General features: G+C 43.2%; 1 protein-coding gene across 3 annotated transcripts in view; it reads right to left on the bottom strand.

The window, feature by feature from the left end:
- The window catches only part of PDE10A (phosphodiesterase 10A), a 361,988-nt gene that overhangs the window by 149,723 nt on the left and 185,018 nt on the right, over positions 1-27,247 (bottom strand). For 2 of the 3 annotated variants that reach the window (XM_040350636.1, XM_040350635.1), the window contains exons 6-12: positions 21,835-21,975; positions 17,934-18,089; positions 17,229-17,279; positions 14,733-14,791; positions 9,235-9,286; positions 4,796-4,938; positions 2,258-2,350 (exon numbers count right to left, since the gene is read on the bottom strand). In XM_040350636.1, the coding sequence (XP_040206570.1) occupies positions 2,258-2,350; positions 4,796-4,938; positions 9,235-9,286; positions 14,733-14,791; positions 17,229-17,279; positions 17,934-18,089; positions 21,835-21,975 (695 nt within the window). The remainder of the gene's footprint in view (positions 1-2,257; positions 2,351-4,795; positions 4,939-9,234; positions 9,287-14,732; positions 14,792-17,228; positions 17,280-17,933; positions 18,090-21,834; positions 21,976-27,247) is intronic. The other variant, XM_040350637.1, reaches the window with a different exon arrangement.

Raw genomic sequence — 27,247 nt, forward strand, 5'->3', positions numbered from 1 at the left:
TTTATCTGGGGAGGAAGGCACAGCCGACGATTGGCCGAGATCCTCAGAGCCCGATGGGGAACCCTTCTGTTTCTTTTGGCCCTTGGCATTTTTGGAGCCTCCTGCGCCCTTAGGAGCCATGATACAAACCCAAGGTACTCCGCTATAATACTACTGACTATTAAGTCGGAGTAAATACACGCCCCCTAACAAGAGAGGCGTCGGTTACTAAAATAGAAATAGTAATAGGTTAGGGTAATATTACAAATCCTTGTTTCCCAAACCTAAGAGGATAGGTAATACAATGCCCCAAGGGCTTGTCACTCATAGGACCACTATGAGCCAGGTTTTACCCCCTTAAATTGCTGGTCCAGACGCCTGGGTTTACACTAGCTTAGGCTGCTGCAAGTACACCGGCTTTTAGAATCACTACTTAAGAGCCAAGCTCTTATTAGGGTGCGTACTCCAAATTGGCCACCGGGTGTCACTCTCCCCCAAAAAAAACCCTGGTATAACAAACCATACGCAGCTCAGGCTGCAGCTCCGTGTCCCACGGCGATCGTGACTGACTGAGAGCCTAATATAGGCTTCAGAAGGACCGCCCTGCGCTCAACCCGCCCCCCTACGCTGCGTCGCCAAAGTTATTTACAACGTGCGCGCGTACGTCTGACGCCGCTGGAGGAACCAGGAAGTCTCAGGGAGACAGCGTGGACGCTGACGGAGCTATGGGGAGAGACAGGCACCCAGGGAAGACTCCCATCTCTGGGAGGTAAGTCCAGCTTACTTTTTCCAGGACCCTTCCCTCTATGGCAGCGCAGCAAGCCTCTAGACCAGCCAGGGGAAAAATCACATGGGGGAGAAAACCATCCAGTGCAAACAGACTTTGTGGTGATATATATTGCCCATGCACAGAGGCATAAAATAGGCTGCCCCCGAATCCCCTGTGGAGGGCCCACTGACAAACCAAGTTCCGTGGGCCCTCGCTTACCTTCTCCACGCCGCAGGGTATTGCCAAAGGCCCCAATCTTCCCCCATCTCCGTGGGTATGGTCATAGACCTTCAGGGACCGGGGTCCAATTTAGGAACACCACACACCTGGACCTATATAGCACTGCTGGCATCAGGATTGCTAGGTTAAAAACCAGTCCTGGAACCCAGAGTCCAGCCCTCCCAAAAGAGAGGCATTATAGGCAGAACCCCTCCACGACTTGGGGCCCGGGTACCGTCCACTTTGGCTATGAAGCACCTTGGACGGATCCGGTAGGCTTGCCCGGGTCCCAAGGACAACTATAGGCAGAGCTCTTCAACGTGCACCAACACCTAAGACACTGGCGAAAAAACTGAGGTACTCCCACTATGGGTGGGGGTTATATAGGGAGGGAACTTCCTGTCGGAGAGTGCCAGTGTCCATCACCTGAAGGTACACTATATAACCCATGTGTAATGGCTATGCTGCTCTGTGTCCCGTGATGTACGATAAAGAAACTACAACTACTGACAGTCTTTGCGGCTGTTGGCTTGCAGTTCTCAATGAACTACCATGGCGCTGTTATGCGCTCTAGGTAGTTCATAGAGTCATCCTGTCAGTGTGTAACCGCTTGCTCATATGAGGTACGAGCAGACAGCTTACACATGAGCCCTGTATTGCACCCACAATCTGCTGATCATGGATGCAATGCTTTACAGGCTCATAGTTAAAAAAAATAATAATTATTATAATAATAATTGCTAATTTTTTTTACTTGCAAAAAGATGTGCATTTTTTTTTTTTTTTTGCAAAGGTGAACTTATCCTTTAAGTTGCAATGGTCTGGAATACAACTGGGAGTATGGTACTGCCTCAAGGGAGGCTACCTTCAAACCCAAGACCAAAACGATGTCCACAGGGACCAGCTTAAACCTGAAGGAATTTGTTAACAATTTTCAGATCCAGAATGGGGTGAGTCTTCCTTGGGGACTAAAAAGGTTGAAATAAAACCCCTAAAACATCTCCATCCCCAGGACTGGGGCAATGACCCCCTGTGAAAAGAGCTGCTGGAAATCAGGGTGAAGATTCACCCTCCTCTGTGGGGAAGATGGCAAGGACCAAACTATCTTGCAGCCCAAAGTGACAATGCTCTGGACCCAGGCGACTAAAATATGCTGTGCCCAGATGGCATGCAGACCTGGGGACAGGCAAACAAAAAGAAGCAATGGCATAACTTTCTGCCCCAAAAGGTAGGCAGGATGAACTCTCAGTTATTGGCTACAATGAAGTATAAAGACAAATTTGACATTACCTGTTAAAGCGTGGATCTGCATAGGCATCAGGTATATTAAGAACTTCACCTGTTCTTGCAACTTGACCAGCTATACCTTTCTCAATAGAGAATCTGCATGAAACAAGAACACAATATTGGCCGAAAATAGGTAAATTTTGTCCACAGTAAAAAAAAAAAAAAAAAAATGACCGATCTTTCAAATGAGACCTAAACCTAGATGAGAATCCAATTAAACAAAGGAAGTAAAAACATAACGCTGGTTCACTGACCGTTTTTACGGGGAAAAGCATAATTATATGAACCTTTGCTTTCAGGTTCATGAATCCCACTCTAACCCTACAATTTAAATTCCTTGGTAAAAGTTAATCAGTCCAGCACATCAGCCTGAAAGTATTTTAGCCTATTACTCCTTACAGAACCACGTAAATTCTGTTTGTGGGATTCCTGGCCATAATTTCCCCAATACAGGTCCTTGCATGCTATTTCCATTAGATTGAGAAAAGTACGGTTAAAGTTTTTGGCCATATTTACTCTTATGTGTCACAATATTGTTGGGATCCACCCCACTGCCTGACAGCTTGCAGACAGCGATCACGTGATTGCTCAGTTCTAGCTTTTAAAGCCACAATCTGTCAGCTCCTATAGTCAGTCCCCTCCCCCACAGTTAGAACACACACTAGGGAACACAGTTAAACCCCTTGATCGCCCGCTAGTGTTAACCCATGACATTTACACAGTAATCAGTGCATTTTTATATGTCAATGGTCCCAAAATTTGACAAAAGTGTCCGATCTGTCTGCCATAATGTCCTAATAAAAATCGCAGATCACTGCCATTACCAGTAAAAATAATAATAATAAAAATGCCATAAATCTATCCCCTATTTTGTAGACACTATAACCTTTGCGCAAACCAATCAATATATGCTGATTGTGATGTTTATTAACAAAAATATGTAGAATACATATCGGCCTAAACTGAGAAAATTATTATTTATTTATTTTTAAATTGGGGATGTTTATTATAGTACAAAATATTGTTTTTTTTTTCAAAATTTTTGCTTATAGTGCAAAAAAACAAAAAACACAGAGGTGATCAAATATCACCAAATGAAAGCTCTAATTGTGTGAAAAAAAAGGACGTAAATTTTGTTTGAATACAGCGTCGCACGGCCGCGGAATTGTCAGTTAAAGCAACGCAGTGCCGTATCGCAAAAAATGGCCTGGTCATTAAGAAGCCAAATATTCTGGGGCTGAAGTGGTTAAAGCACAATTTATATATATATATATATATATATATATATATATATATATATATATATATATATATATATATATATATATATAATATCTTATTATTTTTTTTAAGCTTTTAAGGTAGAGCAGAGATTTTGGGTCATAAAGAGGACCTGTCATTCTTATTTATATTACATGGGATGTTTACATTCCTTGTAATAGGAATAAAAGTGCCAAAAAAAAAAAAAACTTAAGGGGCAGTGTAAAAATAAAAAGTGAAACAAATTATTAAAGCGCCCCTATCTACATGCTCAGAAGCAAATGCATACACAAATTGTGCACGCATATATAAACGGTGTTTGTACCGTAGAGCGAGAGCAAAAATTCTAGCACTAGACCCACCCTGCAACTTTACAGGTAACCTGTCAAGGCATTTAAAGCATTGCCTAGGGAGATTTTTAAGTACCGTAGTTAGTTGTTATTCCACACGAGTGCACAATTTTTTGTGAGGAGAGTGTGCGAAAGCAGTGATGCTGCTTTCGAGCACAGTGCTGCATTTAAAGAGGAACAAGTTAAAGTGATTGTAAATGATCACCAAAAAATACCCATTCAGTTTAAAATAGAAATGAAAGGCAAAACATGTGCATTTTTTTGCTGGGGGGGGGGGGGGGGGGACAGCAGCACACTGAGCTTCCCAGTAAATGGCTGTACAGTGGGGACATGTCAGGACAAGTCTGATAATTGGAGGAAAGTACACAGAGTTCCCAGCACAGCTAGATAACTGACCATGGTGTGGTCAGTTTTTAATAGGAAAGCAAGGGACTTCACACATAGGAAGAAATACAAAGAGAACAGGATTGTTTCTCATACACATACATGGCACAGCAGGCACAAATCAGGACTATGAAGTGTTGGGGTAACAAACGTTTTATGTATCTGATGATACTTACTGATGAGCTGATACTGTAATTTTTTTTTACCAAAATGCATAGAATGCATTAAGGTAAAAAACGTGAAGCTTTTAGAACCACTTTATAAACCTAGACGTTCACATATGTAACTTTGGATCATTTACTGTAGGATGTTTTTTTTTAAGTTCTTATCTAGTTTCAGGACTTAAATGAAAAATCAAATCACCCTTTAAGACATGTTAATGCAGAAATATTTTTTTTTTTAAAGCGTAACCAAAAATTAAAGAATTGGTGTAAACTTTAAATAGCGAAACGAATACCAAGAAAAACAGTCAACTCTTAAAAGACAGTAGATCACAGAAGATTACAGTATGGCCCCACTTGTGCTTTGGAGTTGAAAAGATTGTCACCTTATTTCTTTGGTCTTTCTGAAAACTGGTTTTCCTTCATCTTCTTCACCGATATCAAAAAGGTCAGAATATAATTCTTTGTTTTTGTGGTCAACCTGAAAAAGTGCACAGCGATCTGCATTCACTAGGTTCTTTGCATATATCTGGAACAAGAAAAAACAAAAAACAAAAGGACTTAATAGCGACTTTGGCAACTTCAGAGGTTTGTGCTCCATTTCCTTCAATGAAGCCTAGAACAAGTCCTAATTCTGAAGAAGAGTTGGTAACAAAAAGGTCACATTTGGCATTGATCAATGGCACATAAAGTAGAAAAGACAGACCTTGAATAGATACAGGGCCAGATCCACAAAGAACTGCCTATCTTTAGGCAGGCGTAGCGTATCTCAGATACACTACACCGCCGTAACTTAGAGCGGAGGTTCCTTATCCAGAAAGAATTTGTGCCGTAAGTTACGGCGGCGTAGTGTAAATGTGTCGGCGTAAGGGTGCGAAATTCAAATGACTAAGATGTGGGCGTGTTTTATGTCAATTCATCTTGACCCCACGTAAATGATGTTTTTTTTTAACGACGCATGCGTCGTCCATGGGGGTATCCCAGTGAGCATGCTCGAAATCACGTCGCAAATAGTCAATGCTTTCGACGTGAACGTAATTTACGCAAAGCCCTATTCGCGAACGTTTTACGCAAACAACGGAAAATTCGACACTGTCCCGACGTCCATACCTAACATTGCGTACACCTCATAGAGGCAGGGGTAACATTACACCGAAAAAAGCCTTACGTAAACGACGTAAAAAAATGCGCCGGGCGGACGTACGTTTGAGAATCGGCGTATCTAGCTAATTTGCATACTCTACGCTGAAATCAACGGAAGCGCCACCTAGCGGGCAGCATAAATATGCACCTAAGATCCGATGGCGTACTAAGACGTACGTCAGTCGGATCTAGCCCACATTCAGGCGTATCTTGTTTTGTGGATACAAAACAAAGATACGACGGCGCATCGTAGAACTTACGCGGCGTATCAATAGATACGCCGCCGTAAGTTCTTTGTGGAACTGGCCCACAGTGTTTTTCATAAGTATTCACACTCTGGAATTTTCCACATTTTGTGCCGTTACGGATTGAAAATATAATGGATCACATTCGATGTGTTGGAATGTTATATGAATTACTTAATATTTTGAAATATTTTTGTTGTAACACAAACGTTTACAAAAAAGTAGGTTGCTTTAGTATATGCCCTCATGAGGGCAATACTTTCTAAAACCAGTGGCAAGCTTTTTGGAAAATGACAGTACCTGTTTAACATATCTGCATCTTGCAATGCTGCTTCTTTGCTAGATTGCCAAGTTCTGTCAGTTTAGATGGGGACTACTTATAGACAACAATTTCCAAATCTTTTATTTTAGATTCACAATTCACAGTTGAAGTCTGAGCTTTGGGGCAATCTAATAATCTCAGTTCTTCACTTTATCTATCAACTCCAATGTTACTTTGGCTATGGTTTAGGATCACTGTCTGCCCCATCCTCAGGTTACTTGCAGGTGAAAACATATTTTGCTTTTAAAAACAAACACTCTGTATTTGGCTCCATTCATAATACCCTCAATCCTGATAAGTTTTCCAGAAAAGAATCACACAACATGATGCTACCACCACTTAGCTTTACCATTGGTTTTCTCAAGGTAACTAGCAGCTCTGGCTTCCTTAAAACATGTTTCTGCATTTATTTGTGTCACTTTTATATAAAGCCCAGCTTTGTAGAATGTCTGGATGATGCTGTCTCATTAACTGCATACTCAATCTCAATTGTGGATCTCCGCAGCTTCTTTAAAGCACAATAAAATTTTCCCTTTAAAGATGCAAAAAAAAAAAAAAAATCACTGGGGCTCCCAACAAACATTGTGCAAAGTCTCTGCAATCAGCAAACTCCATGGTCCTTGCTGAATGAGATGAGCAGCTCTGTCTCTGACTCAGCAGTTGGCATGGTCCCCTTCTGCAAAGAGACCACTGCTTCCACACAGCATGCTGGCAGGGGACAGGCCTTTTCTATTCAGGCAGTACATGCTTTCTTAAGAAGATTAACTGTAAGGCCTCGTACAGACGAGGGGATCTCCGCTGGAAACGGTCCGCCGGACCGTTTCCAGCGGAGATTCCTCCTCCGGATTTTGATCCGATGGCTTGTACACACCATCGGATCAAAATCCGCGCGGAATACATCCGCGGCGACGTGTCGCGCCGTCGCCGCGACGATGACGCGGCGACGTGCACAACGCTGGAAGGTAAGTACTTCCACGCATGCGTCGAATCATTACGACGCATGCGAGGGAGGGGAGCGGACGGATTGATCCGGTGAGTCTGTACAGACGACCGGATCAATCCACTGGAAACGATTCAAGCGGATAGATTTCTTAGCATGCTAAGAAATTTCTATCCGCTTGAAATCGATCGGCCCGACGAATCTCCGCGGATAAATATCCGCTAGGCCGTACAGACGACCGGATTTGTCCGCTGGAACTGATCCGCGGATCAATCCCAGCGGATAGATCCGGTCGTCTGTACGAGGCCTTAAACACTGCACGACAATCTTGGGTCTCTTGGATTTTTTTATTTTAATTTTTTTACTAGAATATCAAGTTTTGCTAGACAACCTTTTCCAGGCAAAATGTTGTCTAGCAACATAACACTTAGGCTTGGTTCACACCGGTCAGGTGCGAATTCCAGCTCAGTTTTCCCTGCGAAGAGAAAAATCAGTTGTTCCATGTTTTACGTCAGTTTTTGATCAGGGTCAGGTTAGGATTGCATTAGTATCAGGTCAGGATTTTATCCTGTTCACAACAGAACACATCTGCGAATCAGATGCGTGCCCATAGAAGATAATGTGCCTGAATTCGTACCTGAGCCGGACCGGACTGCCTAAAAAACGCACACTTTTTTGGGCAATGCGCAGTGCGAATGCACCGCAGATATGTGAACCAGCCTTTAATGCATTTTAAAATGTCCTGCGATTTGGATGCAGTGTAAGCCACATCCAATTCGCATAGGTGTTAACTCGGCCTTAGATATGTTCAACAATCTCTGGAGCCTTTCCAAAAAAGATATGTTCAGTATATACTGAAAAAAAAAAAAAAATAGAAAGCCTTGTTTGTCCTCCCAGAAATTATATATTCTATATTATTTTGATGACATAGTTAAAAGTGGTATTAAACCTAAAAACAAAAATTTCATAACACCCTTGCACCTAAAAAGGTAAAAAAATCTTAATGCCTAAGCATAATTTTTCAAAAACCGTACATATCATCACAACTACTTTGCGTGTAGGAGGTGCATTATATTGTGTTTTTTTTTTTTTTCAGGACAAATCGGGCTTTCAATTGGAGGTAAATAGTAATGGATATCTCCCGATTTATTTTTTCAAAAGAAAACTGGCCCAAAATAGTAAAAAAATAAATGTTTTATTTTTTCTTTAGCTGTATATTTCTTGCTACTACCATAATATTTTACCAAAGAACAACCCAAAATAAATACTTCTGCCCCTGACGATCGCAGTGATACAATATTTATCTTTATCTTACCTAAAACACACCGACACTGACACCAACTGACACTGATACCAATTTAAAAAGAAAAAATCCTGTCCAAAAAACAAATACTGACCCTGACCTTGGACCCAAGCACAAACCTAGATTAATTTTTTTTTAGTCAGTTAAAGCAGCATCTCAAGCAAAACGTTTTTTTTAATAAAATGTTCCCCTGTGCAACTAATTAACCCTTAGATTACACTAATCAGCATAACCTCTTAGGCCGCGTACACACGGTCGGTCCAAACCGATGAAAACAGACTGAAGGACCTTTTCATCGGTCCAAACCGATCGTGTGTGGGCCCCATCGGTCAGTTATCCTCCTTCGGTCAAAAATTTTAGAACTTGCTTTAAAATTGAAGCGATGGACGCCTAACCGATAGGTCAAAACTGATGGTTAGTATGCAAAAGCATCGGATAAAAACCTGCGCATTATCAGAATCAAGTCGACGCATGCTTGGAAGCATTGAACTTCATTTTTCTCTGCACGTCGTCGTGTTTTACGTCACCACGTTGGACTGATGGTGTGTAGGCACATCAGACCATCAGTCAGCTTCATCGGTTAACCGATGACAATGGTCCTTCGGACCGTTCTCATCGGATGGACCGACCGTGTGGACGCGGCCTTATTCTCCTTCTCCATCAATCTATTATTTTCCTACAGATTTTTTTGTTAGTTTCTACTTTATTAACCATTAATATGTAAACATTTGTTTTTTTATTTGTTCTGCGTGGTAATATTTTTACACATTTAACATATATTAAACATTTCTTATATTATTTTTTAAAAGCGCAAAAAAATGTAATACAATTTTCAGTCAGGAAATGGAGTGATGGACAATCATATTTCTTACCATAATATGTTCAAGTAATGAATCTATTGCAACTATGTTATCAAAGTATGTTCTGCAAAAAAGAAGAAGACTTGACTTGTAATTTATTCAAAAACAAAAAGTGCAAATCAAAACAAAAAAGAGGCAATGGTCTAATTAAGATCACACATGCAGAAATTCACCTAATACAAAAATATGCTTTGCGCAATTTCAAAGCTATTAATTTCAGGCTAATAAGGAGTTCTCTATCTAGCGAAAAGTGGTTCAGAAATAAACTGCTCCACTTCCACTTTCAACCCTGTTACAATGCCATGCACGGACATAATTTACTTCCTCAGAATGTACAAGAATATGTATAGATTCAAACATGCTGGCACATGCGCTCTCCTCTGATGCCGATTGCACCAAAAAAAGTGACAAATGTATGTGTTTCAGTCTTGGTTGGTCTTTGTGTAATTTACTGTGCACCAAAATACAATAAAATACCCACCCCACTGACCTGAGACAGGGTGCATAACTAATTTATTACATATACTTAAAGCGGAGGTCTGCCTAAAAAAAATATATGAAGTCCAGCAGCTACAAATACTGCAGCCGATGACTTTTTTTTTTTTTTTTTACAAATAACGTGGTGTTTATTTTGAAGAATAATAGCATACAGAAGAATGACAATGAAAATACAGTGAAAGGAATAAAACAGAAAAAATACAGAGGCTGGTATACATCGAGTTTTCACAAACCACATGCTCTGAATCATGATAGACAAAAATGGCGGACGCATTACACCTCAGCCGGTCCCTCACCACACGTGGCCGCACTGCCCATCCAAGAATCCCAGATCTTATTAAATTTAGCCGGGCAGCCCCTATGTACATAGATCTCCCTCTTGTAAGGCAAAACAGCATTAACCGTCGAGATCCATTCTTGAGGTGTCGGCGGTGCAACCCGCAACCATTTTCTCGCAATTAATAACCTGGCAATAAACTGATTCTTGCAAAAAGATTTTATGAAATTTGTCAGAATCCGGGTCTGGAAACACTGTTTCAGGCAAAGTGTTCGTGGAGACCCCATCTCATGTATAAACTGCACTATGTGGGACCAATAGTCCTGTATCACAGGGCACGACCATATAAGGTGGAAAAAGGAGCTAGATGGGCTATGACACCTGGGACACAAAGGGTTGTGATCAGGCTTGTACTTGGCTAGGCGAATGGGGGTCAAGTAAGACCTATGCAAGATGTACATCTGTACAAGGCGGTCAGAGAGCCTGACAGAGACCTTTTTACAAGTATCCAGCACATCCTCCCATTCATCATCCTCCATCTCCCCCACGTCACCAGCCCAACGATCCTTCACAGCATAGGCGAGGACCGCAGCAGTGGGGTGAAGCAGAGAATTATAAACTATAGAAATAAGTTTAAGTGGATCTTGTCCCATTATTCTGTCAAGAATATCCATTCGATCCAGGTTAGGAGGACCGTTGTAAAATTGGGACTGGAGAGCGTGGCGGAGCTAGAGGAAGCGAAAATGCATGTAGTGCGGTAGACCAAACCCCTCTCTAAGCTGCTGGAATGACTTCAGGGTAGACCCGTCATAGACATCTGACAAAAACATCACCCCATGGTTGAGCCATAAAACATAATCCGGTACAGTTAGCAATTCAGGTAAGCAGGAGTTATCCCATTAGGGAGTATGAGAATGGGTAGGGGGCAATTTAAGTCTACGTCTCACCACCGCCCAGACCTTACAAAGAGTGTACAACAGTTTCTCCCGGTCTCCCAACACCCAGGGCTCTGCAGGGTCCCTAAAAATAATCTGAAAGGGGTGCGTGCTCCCACGCGTCTGAGGGGGGGCATACCAGAGTCAAGTACCAATCGTTGTCCCGTTTGTCTATATAGTAGAAATGGGACAGCTGCGCAGCTAAATAGTAAAAGTTAAAGTCGGGCAACGCCGCGCCCCCCAACTCAGTAGGGTTCTTCAGTACCTGCCACGATAATTTGTGTCGGGAACAGCCCCATACAAAGGAGTTGAGAATAGCTTCAATAACCTTAAAAATCCTAAGGGGCAAATAAACCGGTGCATGCCAGAAGACATAAAAACTGGGGAAGTAGGACCATCTTGACTAGGTTCACCCGACCCATGACCCCAAGGGGTAACTTAGCCCACATTTGTGTTTTGGATTTCAGGGTTGCATTTAAAGGCTCTATATTAAGTTTAATAAAATCTCCCGGGTAACGACTAATGACAATACCCAAGTATTTCATAGAACTCACCCTGAGAAGTGGAGGGGAGGATTGACGTTCTGTGGGGACACTAACATCAATGGGAAGGATTTGGAACTTGTCCCAATTGATCTTCAGGCCTGAATACCTACCAAAATTTTGTATAACCTCCAGGGCCACCTGTAGAGATGGTCCCGCATCTTCCAGGTACAACAGCATGTAGTCTGTATATAAAACTAATCAATTCCACCACACCCCCACTTTGCAGGCCCTGAATACCCGGGTGCGCTCGCAAGGTAGAGGCAAGAGGCTCCACCGCCAGTGCATACAATAACGGGGACAGAGGGCAACCCTGACACGTGCCCCTAGACAGGGGAAAAGGAGCAGACACCCTCCCGTTGACCAAGACCCTGGCACTAGGCCCACTATAAAGAAGTTCAATCCATTTGATAAATTTAGGTCCAAATCCGAACCTAACCAGCCGCCACATTTATACGACGGCAGGTCGGCTCTGCTGGGCGAGAGCAGGTAGCTATACATCACCTCTCCCAGCAGCCAATAGGGGCGCACCCCCCGCCGACGTGCGTTTCTGGAGGTCGCGATCACCGTCGGGCACTGGCGATCGCTCGTTACAGAGCGAGAACCGGGAGCTGTGTGTGTGTGTCCTGTCGGGGGGGGGGGGGAATGACCGATCGTATGTTCATACAATGTATGAACAGCGATTTGTCATTTCCCCATGTCAGTCCACCCCCCCCTTCAGTTAGAACACACCCAGGGAACATGATTTCATCCTGCCTCCCGGCCTGTGAATGACATCACGCTGGGCGCGCGGGACTAGGAGGAAGCTCGATCCGCCTGAAAGGCAAGCGACTGCACACCGGCACCGCTCTACTGCAGATAGAACAGTGTAGCAGCGGCGGCCAGTGGGTCACGGGTGTCAGTCACACGCCTGTCTGCAGCGGAGCAAGCGGCATCTTTGCGAGGCACCAGAGCCCTCCCTGCCCAGTCCGCCCCTACCTCCTGGCGGGTTCAGCAGCTCTGCCGCCGCCCTTCACCGATACAATTCGTCTGCGGTACAGGCAGCGCTGCCTGTAAAGTCAGCAATCCTTTACCAGTCCGGCTCGTGGCGCTCACCCTGCCAGCTTGGGGACACTGACCGGGGACATCCTTCCCCATTCTCCCACCCACATCAGGCAAATTAGGCGGCCGTAGGCCCCTGGGAGTGCGAGGCCTTAGGCCACCGCCTTTTTTGCCTAATTAGAGAGCCGCCTCTGCCCAAGACAAACCATTCTCAAGGTTGTGATGGGCTCGCCACCGCCAAAAAAGTCCTTTTGACCTTGGCTGAAAGAGGCATAGGTAGATCTAGGCTTTCTTTTCTGCCGTCCAAGTGACTCAGCATGAGACTCTGTAGAGGGTGCTGATGAAGCCTTGCCCAAGGTACTGCTGGAAAGCAGGAAGACATCAAACCCAGTACCCTCATAACGTCTCTGATCAGGGCTACCCGATTGGTTTGCAGTTGGGCTACTGTCTAATCCATCCTCAGAATCTTCTCCCTGGGGAGAAAAACTTTCATCTCCACTGAAGAGATCAGTGTCAGCTAGGATTTGTCTTGGTTGATCAACCACCCCAGAGATAGTAGGAAACTCTGGGCCTCCTGTAGGTTTACTGTGGCCATGAAACAGCCTTCCGGTAGTTCTTTGGTAAACTGAAGAGGGAGGCCTGGAGGACCACCTTTTAAAAATATTGGTATGCGAGTTTCTTGTCCCGAAGGGAGGAGCCCTATGTCTCAGAGGCTGTCCTGGAACACAAAAGGAGAAAATCTCATGCTGGATATCTATACTGATATGGACTGGGTAATGTTTTAGGAATGAAAGGATGGCACATCATTTGATGGAAATGAAAATTATCCACCTACAGAGGGCTGAATTCAAATACACCCTGAAAATCAAAGTGAAAAAAATTATGCAGCAAGCTAGTCCATTTTGCTGAAATTTCATTGCAACAACTCAAAATGGTCCTCAGTAGTTTGTATGGCCGCCAAGTGCTTGTATGCATGCCTGACAACATCAGGGCATGCTCCTAATGAGACGACAGATGGTGTTCTGGGGTATTTCCTCTCAGATCTGGACCAGAGCATCACTGAGCTCCTGAACAAACTGAGGTGCAACCTGGCGGCACCAGATGGACCAAAACATAATGTCCCAGAGGTGTTCTTTTGGATTTAGGTCAAGCGAGCATGGGGGTCATTCAATGGTATCAATTTCTTCATCCTCCAGGAACTGGCTGCATGCTCTCGCCACATGAGGCCGGGCATTGTCGTGCACCAGGAGGAACCCAGGACCCACTGCACCAGCGTAGGGTCCGACAATGGGTCCAAGGATTTCATCCCGATACTCAATGGCAGTCAGGGTGCCATTGTGTAGCCTGTAGAGGTCTGTGCGTCCCTCCATGGATATGCCTCCCCAGACCATCACTGACCCACCACCAAACCGGTCATGCTGAACAATGTTACAGGCAGCATAAAGTTCTCCGTGGCTTCTCCAGACTCTTTCACGTCTGTCACATATGCTCAGGGTGAACCTGCTCTCATCTGTGAAAAGCATGGGGCACCAGTGGCGGACCTGCCAATTCTGGTGTTCAATGGAAAATGCCAATCAAGCTCCACAGTGTCCGGCAGTGAGCACAGAGTACAGAGTACACTAAAGGTCGTCTCATTGTTGCCCATCGAATGCACCTGTCGTTAATTTCAATTAACAGCAAAGCAACTGAAACGGATTAACAACCCCCTCTGTATACACCCCTCCCACTCTGCTACTTAACTGACCAGATCAATATCCCAGGAGTTTTGATTCAAAAGTGTTCCTTTAATTTTTTTGAGCAGTGTAGATATACAGTACTTTAAACACCAGTTTTGATGACTTAATTGCTCCACCAAACCAAGAGTTATACATCATATGGATTTTTGTGAACTTTATTGTTGACCTTTGCAAGAGTTTAAACCCCAGTCACATTTTTATTATTCTGTTGGATATATTAAAATAATCACGTTTTGTTGATTTCGATTTTTTCTGCATGCATCTCTCTTTGTCAAAGAGACCTGTATGGAATATTTACAAGTTTATGTACAAAAACTACATCTTATAAAACGCTACATAAGATATTATAATATACTATATTAAAAAAATAGGATGGACAATAAATAGTGAATGTGAATGCGACTGATCTAACAGCAACTTTAATGTTTTTCATTTTACAAAATTACCATTTGTGACAACATGTAAGGTTCTATGTACTTACTTGGATACATCTAATAAAAAGTCATTTAGCTCTGTTTGTTTGGCCAATCCTCTGCATACCTATAACATCATTTAAAAAAAAAAGAAAATCATTGTCAAAAAATATACAATTTGGAATTTCATAAATAGCCACTGAAAATATTACATATTAACCCCTTTACAACAAACCTTACTGCCCAAAACAAACCTTACCGCCCAAACAAAATTTTGCAACTTTTTTTGTGTATTAGTGTAACTGTACATATTATCTCTACTTTGTGTATACGGGTAGATTATACCTAGTTTTCTTAAGGACAGATTGTGCATTAATTTGGTGCTAAATTTCAATGGCTACCTCCTGATCTCCATTAAGAGAGGGAAAATAGCCTATAATGGTAAAAACTTAGCCATATATTTTTATGCCACTGACATGATTCACCACAAAAAACCCTGCAAAATGAATTCTCCTACTGCTAATGATCATGGCGATACTACATTTTTTTTTCTTTTTGTCCTACCTAAAACACACTGGGGTAGAACCACATACATCGGCGCATTATTGCGCCAGGCGTAACGTATCCAAGATACACTACGCCACCGTAACTTACCTTTTTTTTTCGAATCCTCAAAGAATTTGCGCCGTAAGTTACGGCGGCGTAGTGTATCTTTGGCGGCGTAAGGGCACGGCATTCAAATCTCTGTGATGGGGGCGTGTTTTATGTAAATACGTTGTGACCCGACGTTAACATTTTTTTTTTAACTGCGCATGCGCCGTCCGTGGGGGTATCCCAGTGCGCATGCTCGAAATTAACCCAGAACAAGCCAATGCTCACGACGGTGACGTCTTTCTACACAAATCCCTATTCGCGAACGACTTACGTAAACGATGTAAAAAATTCAAATTTCTACGCGGGAACGCCTCATAACAGTAGCTTTAACTATACGCCGGAAAAAGCCGAACGCAAACGACGTAAAAAAATGCGCCGGCCGGACGTACGTTCGTGGATCGCCGTAACTAGCTAATTTGCATACTCGACACGGAATTCGACGGAAACGCCACCTAGCGGCCGCCGAAAAATTGCATCTTAGATCCGACGGCGTACTAAGACGTATGCCTGTCGGATCGACCTGAGATGCCGTCGTATCTTGTTTTGTGGATACAAAACAAAGATACGACGCGGTAAATTCAAGATTACGCCGGTGTATCAATAGATACGCCGGCGTAATTCTTTTGTGGACCTGCCCCACTGACTCCAGAACCTTTTTTTTTACCTAAAACCCATTGATCGTAGCATTGACACAAACTGTTGTCAAAATACACTTAGCAGCTCTGATCAAGTTTGTAGCTGCTGACTTTTAATATTAGGACACTTACCTGTGCACGAATCCAGCGTTGTCTTCACCTGAGTCAATTTTTCAGTCGGCTCTCAGGTGCTGCCACTGCCATCCTGGGTAAGGGAAACTGACAGTGAAGACTTGTGGCTTCACAGCCGGTTCCCTACTGCTGTGCATGCGCGCTGTGTTTTTTGGATGGCCTGGCAGTAGGGGAAGGTGGAGGGGGGCTGAACTTCCAGATGAGTTTGCGGTAACGAAACCAGGTACGTGGCCCCACCCAAAAAGGTGACAAATTTGGCAGCTGGGAGGGGGGGGGGGTAAATGTAGCTTCCCTTTTGGGTGGAGGTCCGCTTTAATATTAACATCAATTGGCACTTACACTACCACTATCTGACAATGACACCTAATCTGGCCAGAGATGGATCAATTTCAACCACCTATGTGCAGGCTGATTGTACCCAAATTGACTTGGGTACAACCAGTATTTTGAATTTTTAGCATGCGATTATTGCCAGAAGCTATAGCCAGTAGCTCCCTGGCAGGGAGAGTTCCCCGCACCCCCTGGAAGGGAGTCCCCAATCAACACTGACTGTGTTGATGAGGGAAACCGAGCGATTTTCTGTCCTGCAACCTGTGAAGAAAATTGCATAATCTATGGCCTGCTTTACACCGACACTCACCAAACTAGATCAAGCCCTGATCAAGTAAATTTTTTTTTTTCCCCCCCCAACAACCTTTTTTTGGTACAGACTTCTCCGCTAGCAAGGAGGAAATTACACATTGCATCTTTTCCACTTCACAGTGAAGAAACACAGGAATGGGCTACAGAGTGAATGAGCACTGTGATAGCCAATCACATACTATCATAGTGATCATGTGATCGAGAGCAGGTTCTTCCAGTTCCCAATCGTTAGTACAAGACCTGGATTAAAGCCCACTTTCTAAATGTTGCATATACATGTTACCTGGTCATAAAGGGGTTAAATACTTGTTGGCCAAATTAGAATTTTTGGTAAACAAGTTTTTGTGGCCAGGTTGGGTTGGGTGATTACACCTGACTTCCGGTTCCTGTGACCGCTTTTAACACCAGAGCAACTTTTTCCATTCTGTCCAAAACTGAAAAAACATTTTGGGCCTTTACTGATCTGTTTTTAAACCAGCTGACAACGAAACATTAACTTACTTGCACTTGATGTATTGCTACTGATGCCCAGGCAAGGTTTGCTGTTGCCACCTGTCAAATAAAATCAGCATAGCTAAAAAGTCTTATCAATACAATGCCCAACCTGCTAAAAAAAAAACTATCCACAGTAATGTTGACATTAATCTAATTTCTGCACTTTATATTAAGTGTTTGTGCACATAATTTACCTATGGCAATGTGCATTTCCTGTTTTTCTAATGTAGTAACTTATGTTAATAACATAAACCAATGGCAATAAGCAAAGTTAATTTTATCTAATAGGAGGCATAACACTATAAATCCTGCAAGCTAAATTCCAGCCTTATCTTCAGTATTGCATGGTTGCTAAGGTTCCTCTCCTGTTCTAAACTGGCTTACTAGGATTTCACTGCACACTGAGCTTCTTATGGTGTGCATGAACAGCTGCAGCTAGTCAGATCCCACCTCATTTTCTGTCCAGAGTATGTCCAGCATCATCAAGCTCTTTTCTTTCCAGCCTTACTGTTCCTTGTTTCAATCCTTTCAATTATAAAGGTTCAGCATCAAATGTGGGCATTATCTAGGGCAGTCTTTATGCATTGGCAGCCTTACACCAGAATTTAGGTACGGCCATATGCCAATTTGCCTTATTTTTACAGCTTCCATAGCATTCTGTACAATGAACACCACTACCTGCAAATGTTGGAACAAATATCCCCAGCTTACCTGTTGGTGACAGAGGCGGAAGGCTTCTTTTCCCCAGTACCTATGAAGTTCTAGAATTCCAATAAGGTCTCCAATAGCTGTAACAATTGGTAAGCACAGAACAGACTGGATACAAGTCCCTGAGTCCAGCCCAGTACCTTTTGGGAACCGTTCATCCTGGAATTGAATTAATAATGCAAAGACATTAACAAAAGTGTAGCATGTGCAGCACTTCAATCTTAATATACACAATTATAAATAAATAATAATATCCACGAACGCAATCAAAACACATTTTTTATTTTTTTTCTCACATAATATGAAGCGATAAGGAGGACAGAAGGTCCACCACTTCACTTCCTTAAAAAGTAAGGACACATATATGGACACGGGGATAGGTATGGGTTACACTATAAAAGGGGTAATTTCCCCGGGGTTTAAGGAAGGGAGGAGAGGGGGAGAGAGGAAGGGGAAGGGAAAGGGAAAATTTCCTTTTTTTTTCTTCTTTTCTCTTTTTTCCTACTTTTTTTTTTCTCTCTTGGTCTGATGACAAGAGACACATGGGTATATATATAAAGGGATGGGTTGGGCGCAGGGGGAGCAGGTACGGACTATATGGAAGTGCTTGGATAAAACCCCCTCGCTCCTGCTCCCTCTTTTTCACTAAAGGAGAGAGAAAGAGTGGAAGGATCTTAAATTTAGAGGGGGTTTCCTATTCCCCCCCCCTTTTTTTTTCTCTTGGGATTAATGGAGGGGGGAGAGAGAGGGGAATGTGCTATAGTACAAAGAATACCATCATAGATGTAGTATTATAAGGATGGACCTAACTCTGTACCCACACAAATTTACTTTGTATTTTTGTAGTATGTAATATGTATATGTTAATGTTATATGTATGAAGAACCTATGAATTTTATAACGGTTGTTGATTTTAAAAAAAATTAAGAAAGTTTGTAAAGTTTTTCTTTTCTATGTGAAAACAATAAAAATAATTTAAACAAAACAAAATTTTGTTAAAAATGAACACCAAACATGTAAAAGCGATCCCAGCCAAGTCTGTGTCAGAGGGTGGAAATTAAGCTCTGTTTGCTAAAGACTATGCTGGGATTGTTTTTTTATGTCAGATGAAGTGCTGTAGCTGCATGTCTTGATCAGACAAATCAAGAGGAGTATGTTTTGTACCTTATAACAATGTATCAGTGTGTGATACAGAGATTTCTGCACAAGAGCTGACCTGTGAGGCGAACAGAGCAAAAACTTTCGCTGTTGCAAGTGAGACAAAAGCCAGCCATACACGGACAACATTTGTCCAGTTCAACAGGGACCGGACAAATTTTCATCTATGTATGGACATGCTGGTTGTACCCAAGTCGGCCCATTGATTGGCTTGGGTAAAACCAGCCTGTCAGATTTTTCTACACGATTATTACCAGCAGCTATAGCCGCTAGCAGGGATGGACTGCCCATTGGGACTACAGGGAGTTTCCCGGTGGGCTGATGGCTCAGTGGGCCGGCTTCAGGGACAGCAGACCGCCGCCCCCCTCCGCTCCTCTGTCTTCCCGCAGCGCTCACCTCCTCTCCCTCCCCGCAGTGCTCATCTGGGAGGAACAGAGAAGCAGAAGGAGGACTGGAGGAGCAGGGGGGATGACAGAGGAGCATGAGGAAGGGGACAGACTGCTGACTCAACAGCTATGGCCTGGGAGTTTCTCACTTCTGCCTAATCTTGTCCCATAAGGGGGGCACCAAACTAATTATTTTCCCCGGGTGAAATATTGTCTAGCTTCCCCACTGGTACTGCCTATAAAAGTACCAGTACCAGCCGCTCTACTCTAATAAAGCTAGTGAAGGGGGGGAGGGGGCTTGGGTGGCCGGGGGAGGGGGGGCGGGAGTTGTCCGGCCGCCATGGGAGAGACCTGTCAAAGTGGGCCAGTCTGGATGAAGTCCAGCCCTGGCCGATGGCAGTAACTGGTGCATTCTGCCAGCCAGGAAGGCTCCCCGCTGGCAAGATACAATAGTGCCAGGAGAAATCAAGCTACTTTCTTTCCTTCCACCTATGGTGGAAAGCAAAGAGAAACAAAAATAGTAATCTATGGCCTGCCAAACACTTACCCATTCAACAGGATTACAGTTTATATTTATAAGTTTCTCCTTAGGAAGTGTTTATTACCTCTTTGTGTATTGTCAGTGTTATTTTCTCCTGTTTCAGAGTCAATACATTCTGTCAAACACTGAATATTTTTTATCGGGATATACGGTTTACATTTAGGCAGGTCATAGACAGTACAATTGCTTCTTGCAACCACGGGTTGCAGGAAAGAAATGTGCATGATTCCATCATAAACACCAACAGTGCTGACAGGGAAATCCCTCCTGGACTGATTATTCCTAGCAGCCCGCTAGCAATAATCCCAAGTAAATCTGGCAGGCTGGTTGTACCCAAGTTGATTGATCGATTAACTTGGTACATTCAGCCTCCCCGTACACGGTTCGAATCTCACAAGGTACCTGCTGAACTGGCCAAGATTTAAACTGCCTATGGTTGGCTTTAGGAGAAGCTTCGCTTAACCACCCCAGCTGCATGAGATTTTACCCCCCTTTATGACCAGGGAGTTATTTTCCAATAAGGAAGGCAAGACCTGGGAGAGCCGCTGCTCTCATGTTCATCGCTGGATCGATACGGGGCTCGGATAAGTGTTAGGGGGCTGCTGTACAATGAAGGTTTTTTACCTGCATGCATAAAATGCATACAGGTAAAAAACCTACAGCCTTTACAACCACTGTAATCTATTTCAATGGGCTGTAACGGCACAATGTTTTTTTTTTATCTAAATGCATTCTATACATTAAGATAAAAAGCCTTCTGTGTGCAGCATCCCCCCTTATCCCCCCTAACACTTACCTGAGGTCCCTCTATGTTCAAGAATGTCTCAGTGATCCGAGATTCTCCTTCCTGATTGGCTGAGACACAGCAGCGGCACCATTGGCTCCCGCTGCTGTCAAAGTCAGCTAGCCAATAAGGGGAGAGGGTGCGGCGACGGGTCGGGGCTTTGTGACTGAATAGACATAGGGAGTTGTGACTTGGCTTGTGTGCCCCCTGCCTGCTGTGGGGGCACTGAACAAGAGGGAGGGGCCAGGATCACAGAAGAGGGACCCAAGAAGAGGAGGATCTGGGCTGCTCTGTACACATCCATTGCAACCGAGCAGGCAAGTATAACATGTTTGTTATTTTTATAGGAAAAAAAAACAAGACTTTACAATCACTTTAAAGAATAATTCCAGGCAGGCGTGGTATATTTTTACCTAGTTACATATACCACGCCTAGCTGATACCCCTGGAGGCCGGAAACCCTTGATGTAGACACAAATATTTCAGATATCTCATCTTGCTTCTGGGTCCTGTGCCGAGCTGCCAGCCTGAGACATTCTGAACACAGGAGTTCTGCCAGAGATCTGAATGAATGCATAACATTCTCTGATTGGATGAGGTGGATAGGAGGGACAGTGATATCAAGTTTGACACCTCATTCAATCAGAGAATGCTTTTCATTCACTGAGAAAATGCAAATCACTCTAAATGGTGCCAGTGCTGAGCAGCTGACCAGGAAGCAAGTGGAGATGACTTGAGTCAATTCAGTAACTTCTATCTTCCAGGAGCATTAGCTAGGCATGGTATATACATAGTTTAATGGATCCAAGCTGAACCTATGTAACCATTTAAAAATATACCATGCCTGAAATGAATCATGAAGGAAGGTTTTGGTGCCTAGAGTTTAGCTGTAACAAATGCCATCTATCAGGGTAGTCCTGTAGAAAATAATATAATCAACGTGACATTTACATCTGATTACTCAGGGAAGGAGTTTAGCCTGAAAAATTATTCTATATATACGCATCTGTTGACAGTCAGTCAAAAGTATCTTACCCCACTAATATCTTCTATCAACAAAGTGTTTCTGGATTTGGCTACATGTGCAGATATTGTAGTGCCATATTCAACTGGTCCAGCAGGTGTTAACTGTGTCTGTCCACCCTTTGTTCCAGTTGGTGTGAACAAACATAAGCTCTAGAAAAAACATAAATAAGGCAAAGGATCAACACAAGCAACATTTTATTTAGCTATGATGTACAGTAGCATAGCTCCCAACTGCCCCTATTTTCAAGGGACTGTCCCTGATTTGGAGCAATGTCCCTCTGCCCCCCTCATTTTGGTTTGATCCATATTCAGTGGCAGCCCATCCATAGGGGGCGCCGCCCCCCCCTCTTGTGGTCACAAAAAAATAAAATTTAATACTGCCCCTTTAAAAAAATGTTTTACTTTAGCTACAGTAAATGCACTATGTGGCGCCGGCCACGTGCATTATGGGAAGCGCCACGTCAATGCAATCATGAGATTGCAGACACGGCGCTTCATTTGTAGGCTTTTATCCCGCCTTGTGGAGCTTTCGGAAGCGCCACAGCTTGCACAGGCTGCATTTGATGGGGGACAGGCTGCATTTGATGGGGGACAGGCTGCATTTGATGTGACACAGGGCTGCATTTGATGTGACACAGGGCTGTATGTAAGGAGGGACTCCGCTGTGGGCACCTGATGGCATCCGGTGGCAGGTGACATGCACGGGGCTCCCACTGATTCTGCATTATGGTGAGTTGAATGATTTAATTTTATATTACAATGTAATAATAGAAATAATGCGCTTCAATCATCCTGACACAATAACAACCATGGTGCCAGGATGGTTGAAGTATCTTTATCTGCTGATTGTTAAACTTTCTAGAATACACATATTTCTATTGCTGTGTAGGATCTCTCTCTCTCTCTCGCTAACCACACCGCCTTAGAGCTACGCCCACTGTTTTGCTAAAGCCACGCCAATTTCCACCAAGTGGGAGGGGTCAAAAAGGAAGGGTGGGGTCTGGCGCCCCCCCATCCTAAAACTTCACCAGCCACCACTGCATATAATGGTATATAAAATGCACTTTTTATCTTTCAAAAAGTGTTTCCCAGTGTTAAACCTTTCATCCAAATTCTAAATTGCTGCATTTGTAAACTTTATAAACAGATAAAAAGGAATAGTAGTGGTAAAAAAAATAAAGCCCTTGTGGATTTAATTTTTTTGTTAATTCTCCTTTAAGGGTGTGTGTCAGGGGGCGTGCCCTATTCCTAAATACGTTTTCTAGTAGGTGTCCCTCATTCCCATCTCAAAATGTTGGGAGGTATGGAGTAGGTATTAGAATATTCAACATGGAATACTGCATAAATAAAGCATGTTTGCTATCGTACATCACCCAATATAATACACTGACAGTATTTTAATGTCTGTCAGACAAAACCAATAGGAGTTGCTGAAAAAAGAAAATCAGATCTCTTATGAGGGCCGAGGGGTTGGCAGAAGAGGCAGCCGCAAAAAGGCCAAACTTGGATGCTAGAGTATCTTGTCCTACCACTACTTTTAGCTGTCCATTGTCATTACGAAGCAAGAACGTTACCAGGGCAGTAACATGACTTTAGGTGACTTCTTTGACCATCTCAGAGCCAAGAGTAAGACTCCGATAAAGCAAGAAGTGCTCAATATGGGAAGTATACATACATCACAGGTGATAATTATTAGGCTTCATCTACACGGGACTTTTTACAACCTCACCTGAACTACTTATGTAACTTGACAGATAGTAACCAACGTTCAAAACATCTGTTTTGCCGCATTTGTGTTTAGAAGCGTTTATAATTATTATAACTATATTTATAAATTATATATATAGTATACAGCAGGGGGGCCCAACCAGGGGCCCGGGGGCCACATGTGGCCCGCGGAGCCCTCTGATGTGGCCCACGACCTCCTGCTCTGGGATGGAATAGAATGGAAGACAGTTATTAAAGGTAAGTTTATTACTTAAATTACAGTGTAAATATGTGCATATCTGTTCTGCAATGGTTACTGGGCTGCTTTCAAACTGATCTGCATGTGCAGAGCAGTGCACCGGCGTGTTACCTGCACTGAGTCAAAGGCCCCTTTCACATGGTCAGTCAGACCCAATTGGACCCTCCATTCACCTCTAAGGAGTAGCAGATGTAAATGGACTTGTGTCCATTTACAAACGCCTATCCCCAATCCGATCCGCATAAAAAAAAAAAAGTAGAGTGGGCTCTATAGAGTAGAGTGGGCTGCCATCCACCCACTCTGCTCATTGTGGCCCGCGACCCGTTACCAAGTCACTTAGGTGGCCCTCGCGCTTCAAAAGGTTGGGCACCCCTGGTATACAGAGTCTGTAGCGCCACCTGCTTGTTGAAAGTAAGAAGACAGATATGCATTTTTTCATGCTAACCTGACAAAAAGATTATCTACTGTACATGCATACACCTGTGTCTACCCTGTATGGGACACTACATATAATATAATACGTACATAATAAATAAATGTATAGTGTCATGGACAGGAGTGTGAAAATCTGGTGCAGCGCTACATAGAAAGCAGAGGGGCCCACAGGGAAGGATAGCTCCATCTTCAGTGGATTATTGAAGGACTGAGAAAGAGGCACGTGGGACCAAGTACACTTTCTGAGGTGGGATGCAACAAAAGTTGCCAATTGCCCCTAAATCTCAGGATTCCATAGTGACAGTGGACTTATTGAGATGCAGCTGCACTAGACTTGTGGGATGTTGCAGGGGTCATAGAGGACATCAATGGTGCTCAGTAGTCAATGGGATCACAAGGTCCCACAGTATGCTAAAGGTACTCTGGAGTCACAGGGTGACAGAGGATTATTAGGGTGCTCTGTGTAACACAGGAAGCTCTGGGGCAATAGGGTGGCACAGAATCCTCTGAGTGCTTTGTAGTCACAGGGGTCACGAGGTAACATTGGATGCTTAGGGTCATAGGAGTGCTAAGGAGATACTGCAGCAGGATTGCTTGACCTAGTGACGCATTGTTTGATTAAACAATTTTCTTAATTTGTGCCACCAATTGAGAGGTCTCCTGATGCAAACTGTGGCTGCAATGCCTGGAACCTATTGAGTCCTGAAAACAATAACAAAATATATGCATTTTCTTTTAAAAGAAGTTCTGTCATATGAGAAAAAATACAAAGGCTGCCATGGCTAATACTCTGACAATTAATGGACAATTTTGTTAGCCCACTGGCTTCAGTATTTTTTTTTTCTCCTGCCATTATCTACAAATTGTGGCACATTTTTTAGAAACTCCCAAGTCCACATGCATTCTGGAATGAGGACCCTCCAGTACCCTGGCTTAACCAAGTTCCATGAACTCTGGCATACCTCCACTCTCACTACATTCAATGAGTTATCTTTCTCCTGGACAGTGGGGTAGATTCAGGTATCTCCGCCTAAAGTTACGGCGGCGCAGCATAGTGTATTTACGCTACGCCTCGGCAACTTACAGGAGCAAGTGCTGGTAGGGGGCGTGGATCATTTAAATTAGGCGCGTTCCCGCGCCGAACGTACTGCGCATGCGCCGTCCCTAAAATTTCCCGACGTGCATTGCGGTAAATGACGTCGCAAGAACGTCATTGGTTTCGACGTGAACGTAAATGGCGTCCAGCGGCATTCACGGACGACTTACGCAAACAACGTAAAATTTTCAAATCGTGACGCGGGAACGACGTCCATACTTAACATTGGCTGTGCCTCCTAATAGCAGGAGCAAAGTTACGACGAAAACTACTTACGCAAACGACGTAAAAAACTACCGCCGGGCGCACGTACGTTTGTGAATCGGCGTAAGTATGTAATTTGCATACTCTACGCTGACAACTACGGAAGCGTCACCTAGCGGCCAGCGTGAGAATGCACCCCAAGATACGACGGCGTAAGAGACTTATGCCAGTCGTATCTTAGGCTAATGTCGGCGTATCTAGCTTTCTGAATACAGAAAATAGATACGCCGGCGTAGCTTTGAATACGCCGGCGTAAATCGTTCGTGAATCTACCCCAGTGAGACTAGGCTGTGCCTAGGCTCCCAGAAGTCAGATAGATAGATAGATAGATAGATAGATAGATAGATAGATAGATAGATAGATAGATAGATAGATAGATAGATAGAGTATGACTAGGTTCTGGGTCTTCACACTGATCAACTTGGCAAAAGATAAACAGTGCATACACACACCTAGTAGAGTCTCCCAAAGAAATACAATAGCAAGATCTCACCAGCTGAATTGCCTAATTTGCCCCAATACCAGAATTGTCAAATTCTAAAGATGTCAAAATTTGCATGTAAATTTAGGATAAAAAAATTACGAAGTCTTTTATAAAATAAAATAATAAAATGTTTGACGCTAGTTTTCTTGAATACAGCATTTCATCATGCTACAATCCGATAGTAAAACATTTTTTGATTTTAACATCCATACAACAAAGCTGATTGGACACAGGGGGAGCCAATCAGCAGGTACGAGAAACTTGATATCCACTTGGACCCGCTGATTGTTGTATATAAACAAGGCAGATCGCCATTCTGTGACAAGAGACGACAGAGATCTTGTGTTTCTGCTAAGCAGGAGCACAGATCTCGGTCTTCTTGCAGCACAAGTACACCCCCCCCCAGTTAGCAAGCACCCCCCCAGGGATATATTTAACTCTTTGATTGCCCCTGATGTTACCCCCTTCCCTGCCAGTGTCATTAGTACAGTGAGACAGTGAATATTATTCAGCACTGATCACTGTATTATTGTCACTGGTCCCCACAAAAGTGTCACTTCGTTTCTGATTTGTCCGCCGCAATGTCACAGTCCCTCTATATATCGCTGATCACCGCCATTACTAGTAAAAAAAAAATCCATAAAAATATCCCATAGTTTGTCAACGCTAAAACTTGTGCGCAAACCAATTAATATACACTTATTGGGATTTTTTTTTACCAAAAATATGTAGCAGAACACATATTGGCCTAAATAGATGAAGAAATTAGATTTTTTTTTAAGAAAATTATTGGATGTGTTTTATAGCAGAAAGTAAACAATAAAAACCTCTGAGGTGATTAACCACTTCAATACCGGGCTTTAAAACCCACCTCCTTCCCGGGCCTATTCTGGCACTTCTTTCCTACATGTACAAATCCTCATTATTTTGCTAGAAAATTACTCAGAACCCCCAAACATTATATATGTTTTTTTAGCAGACACCCTAGGGAATAAAATGGCGGTCATTGCAAATTTTTATCTTGCACCGTATTTGCGCAATCATTTTTCAAACGGCTTTTTTTTTGTAAAAAAAATGGTTTCATAAATTAAAAAATAACAAAACAGTAACGTTAGCCCAATTTTTTGGTAAAATATGAAAGATGATGTTACGCCGAGTAACTAGATACCCAACATGT

Source organism: Rana temporaria, chromosome 4 (genome assembly GCF_905171775.1).
Source record: "Rana temporaria chromosome 4, aRanTem1.1, whole genome shotgun sequence".
Lineage (NCBI taxonomy): Eukaryota > Metazoa > Chordata > Amphibia > Anura > Ranidae > Rana > Rana temporaria.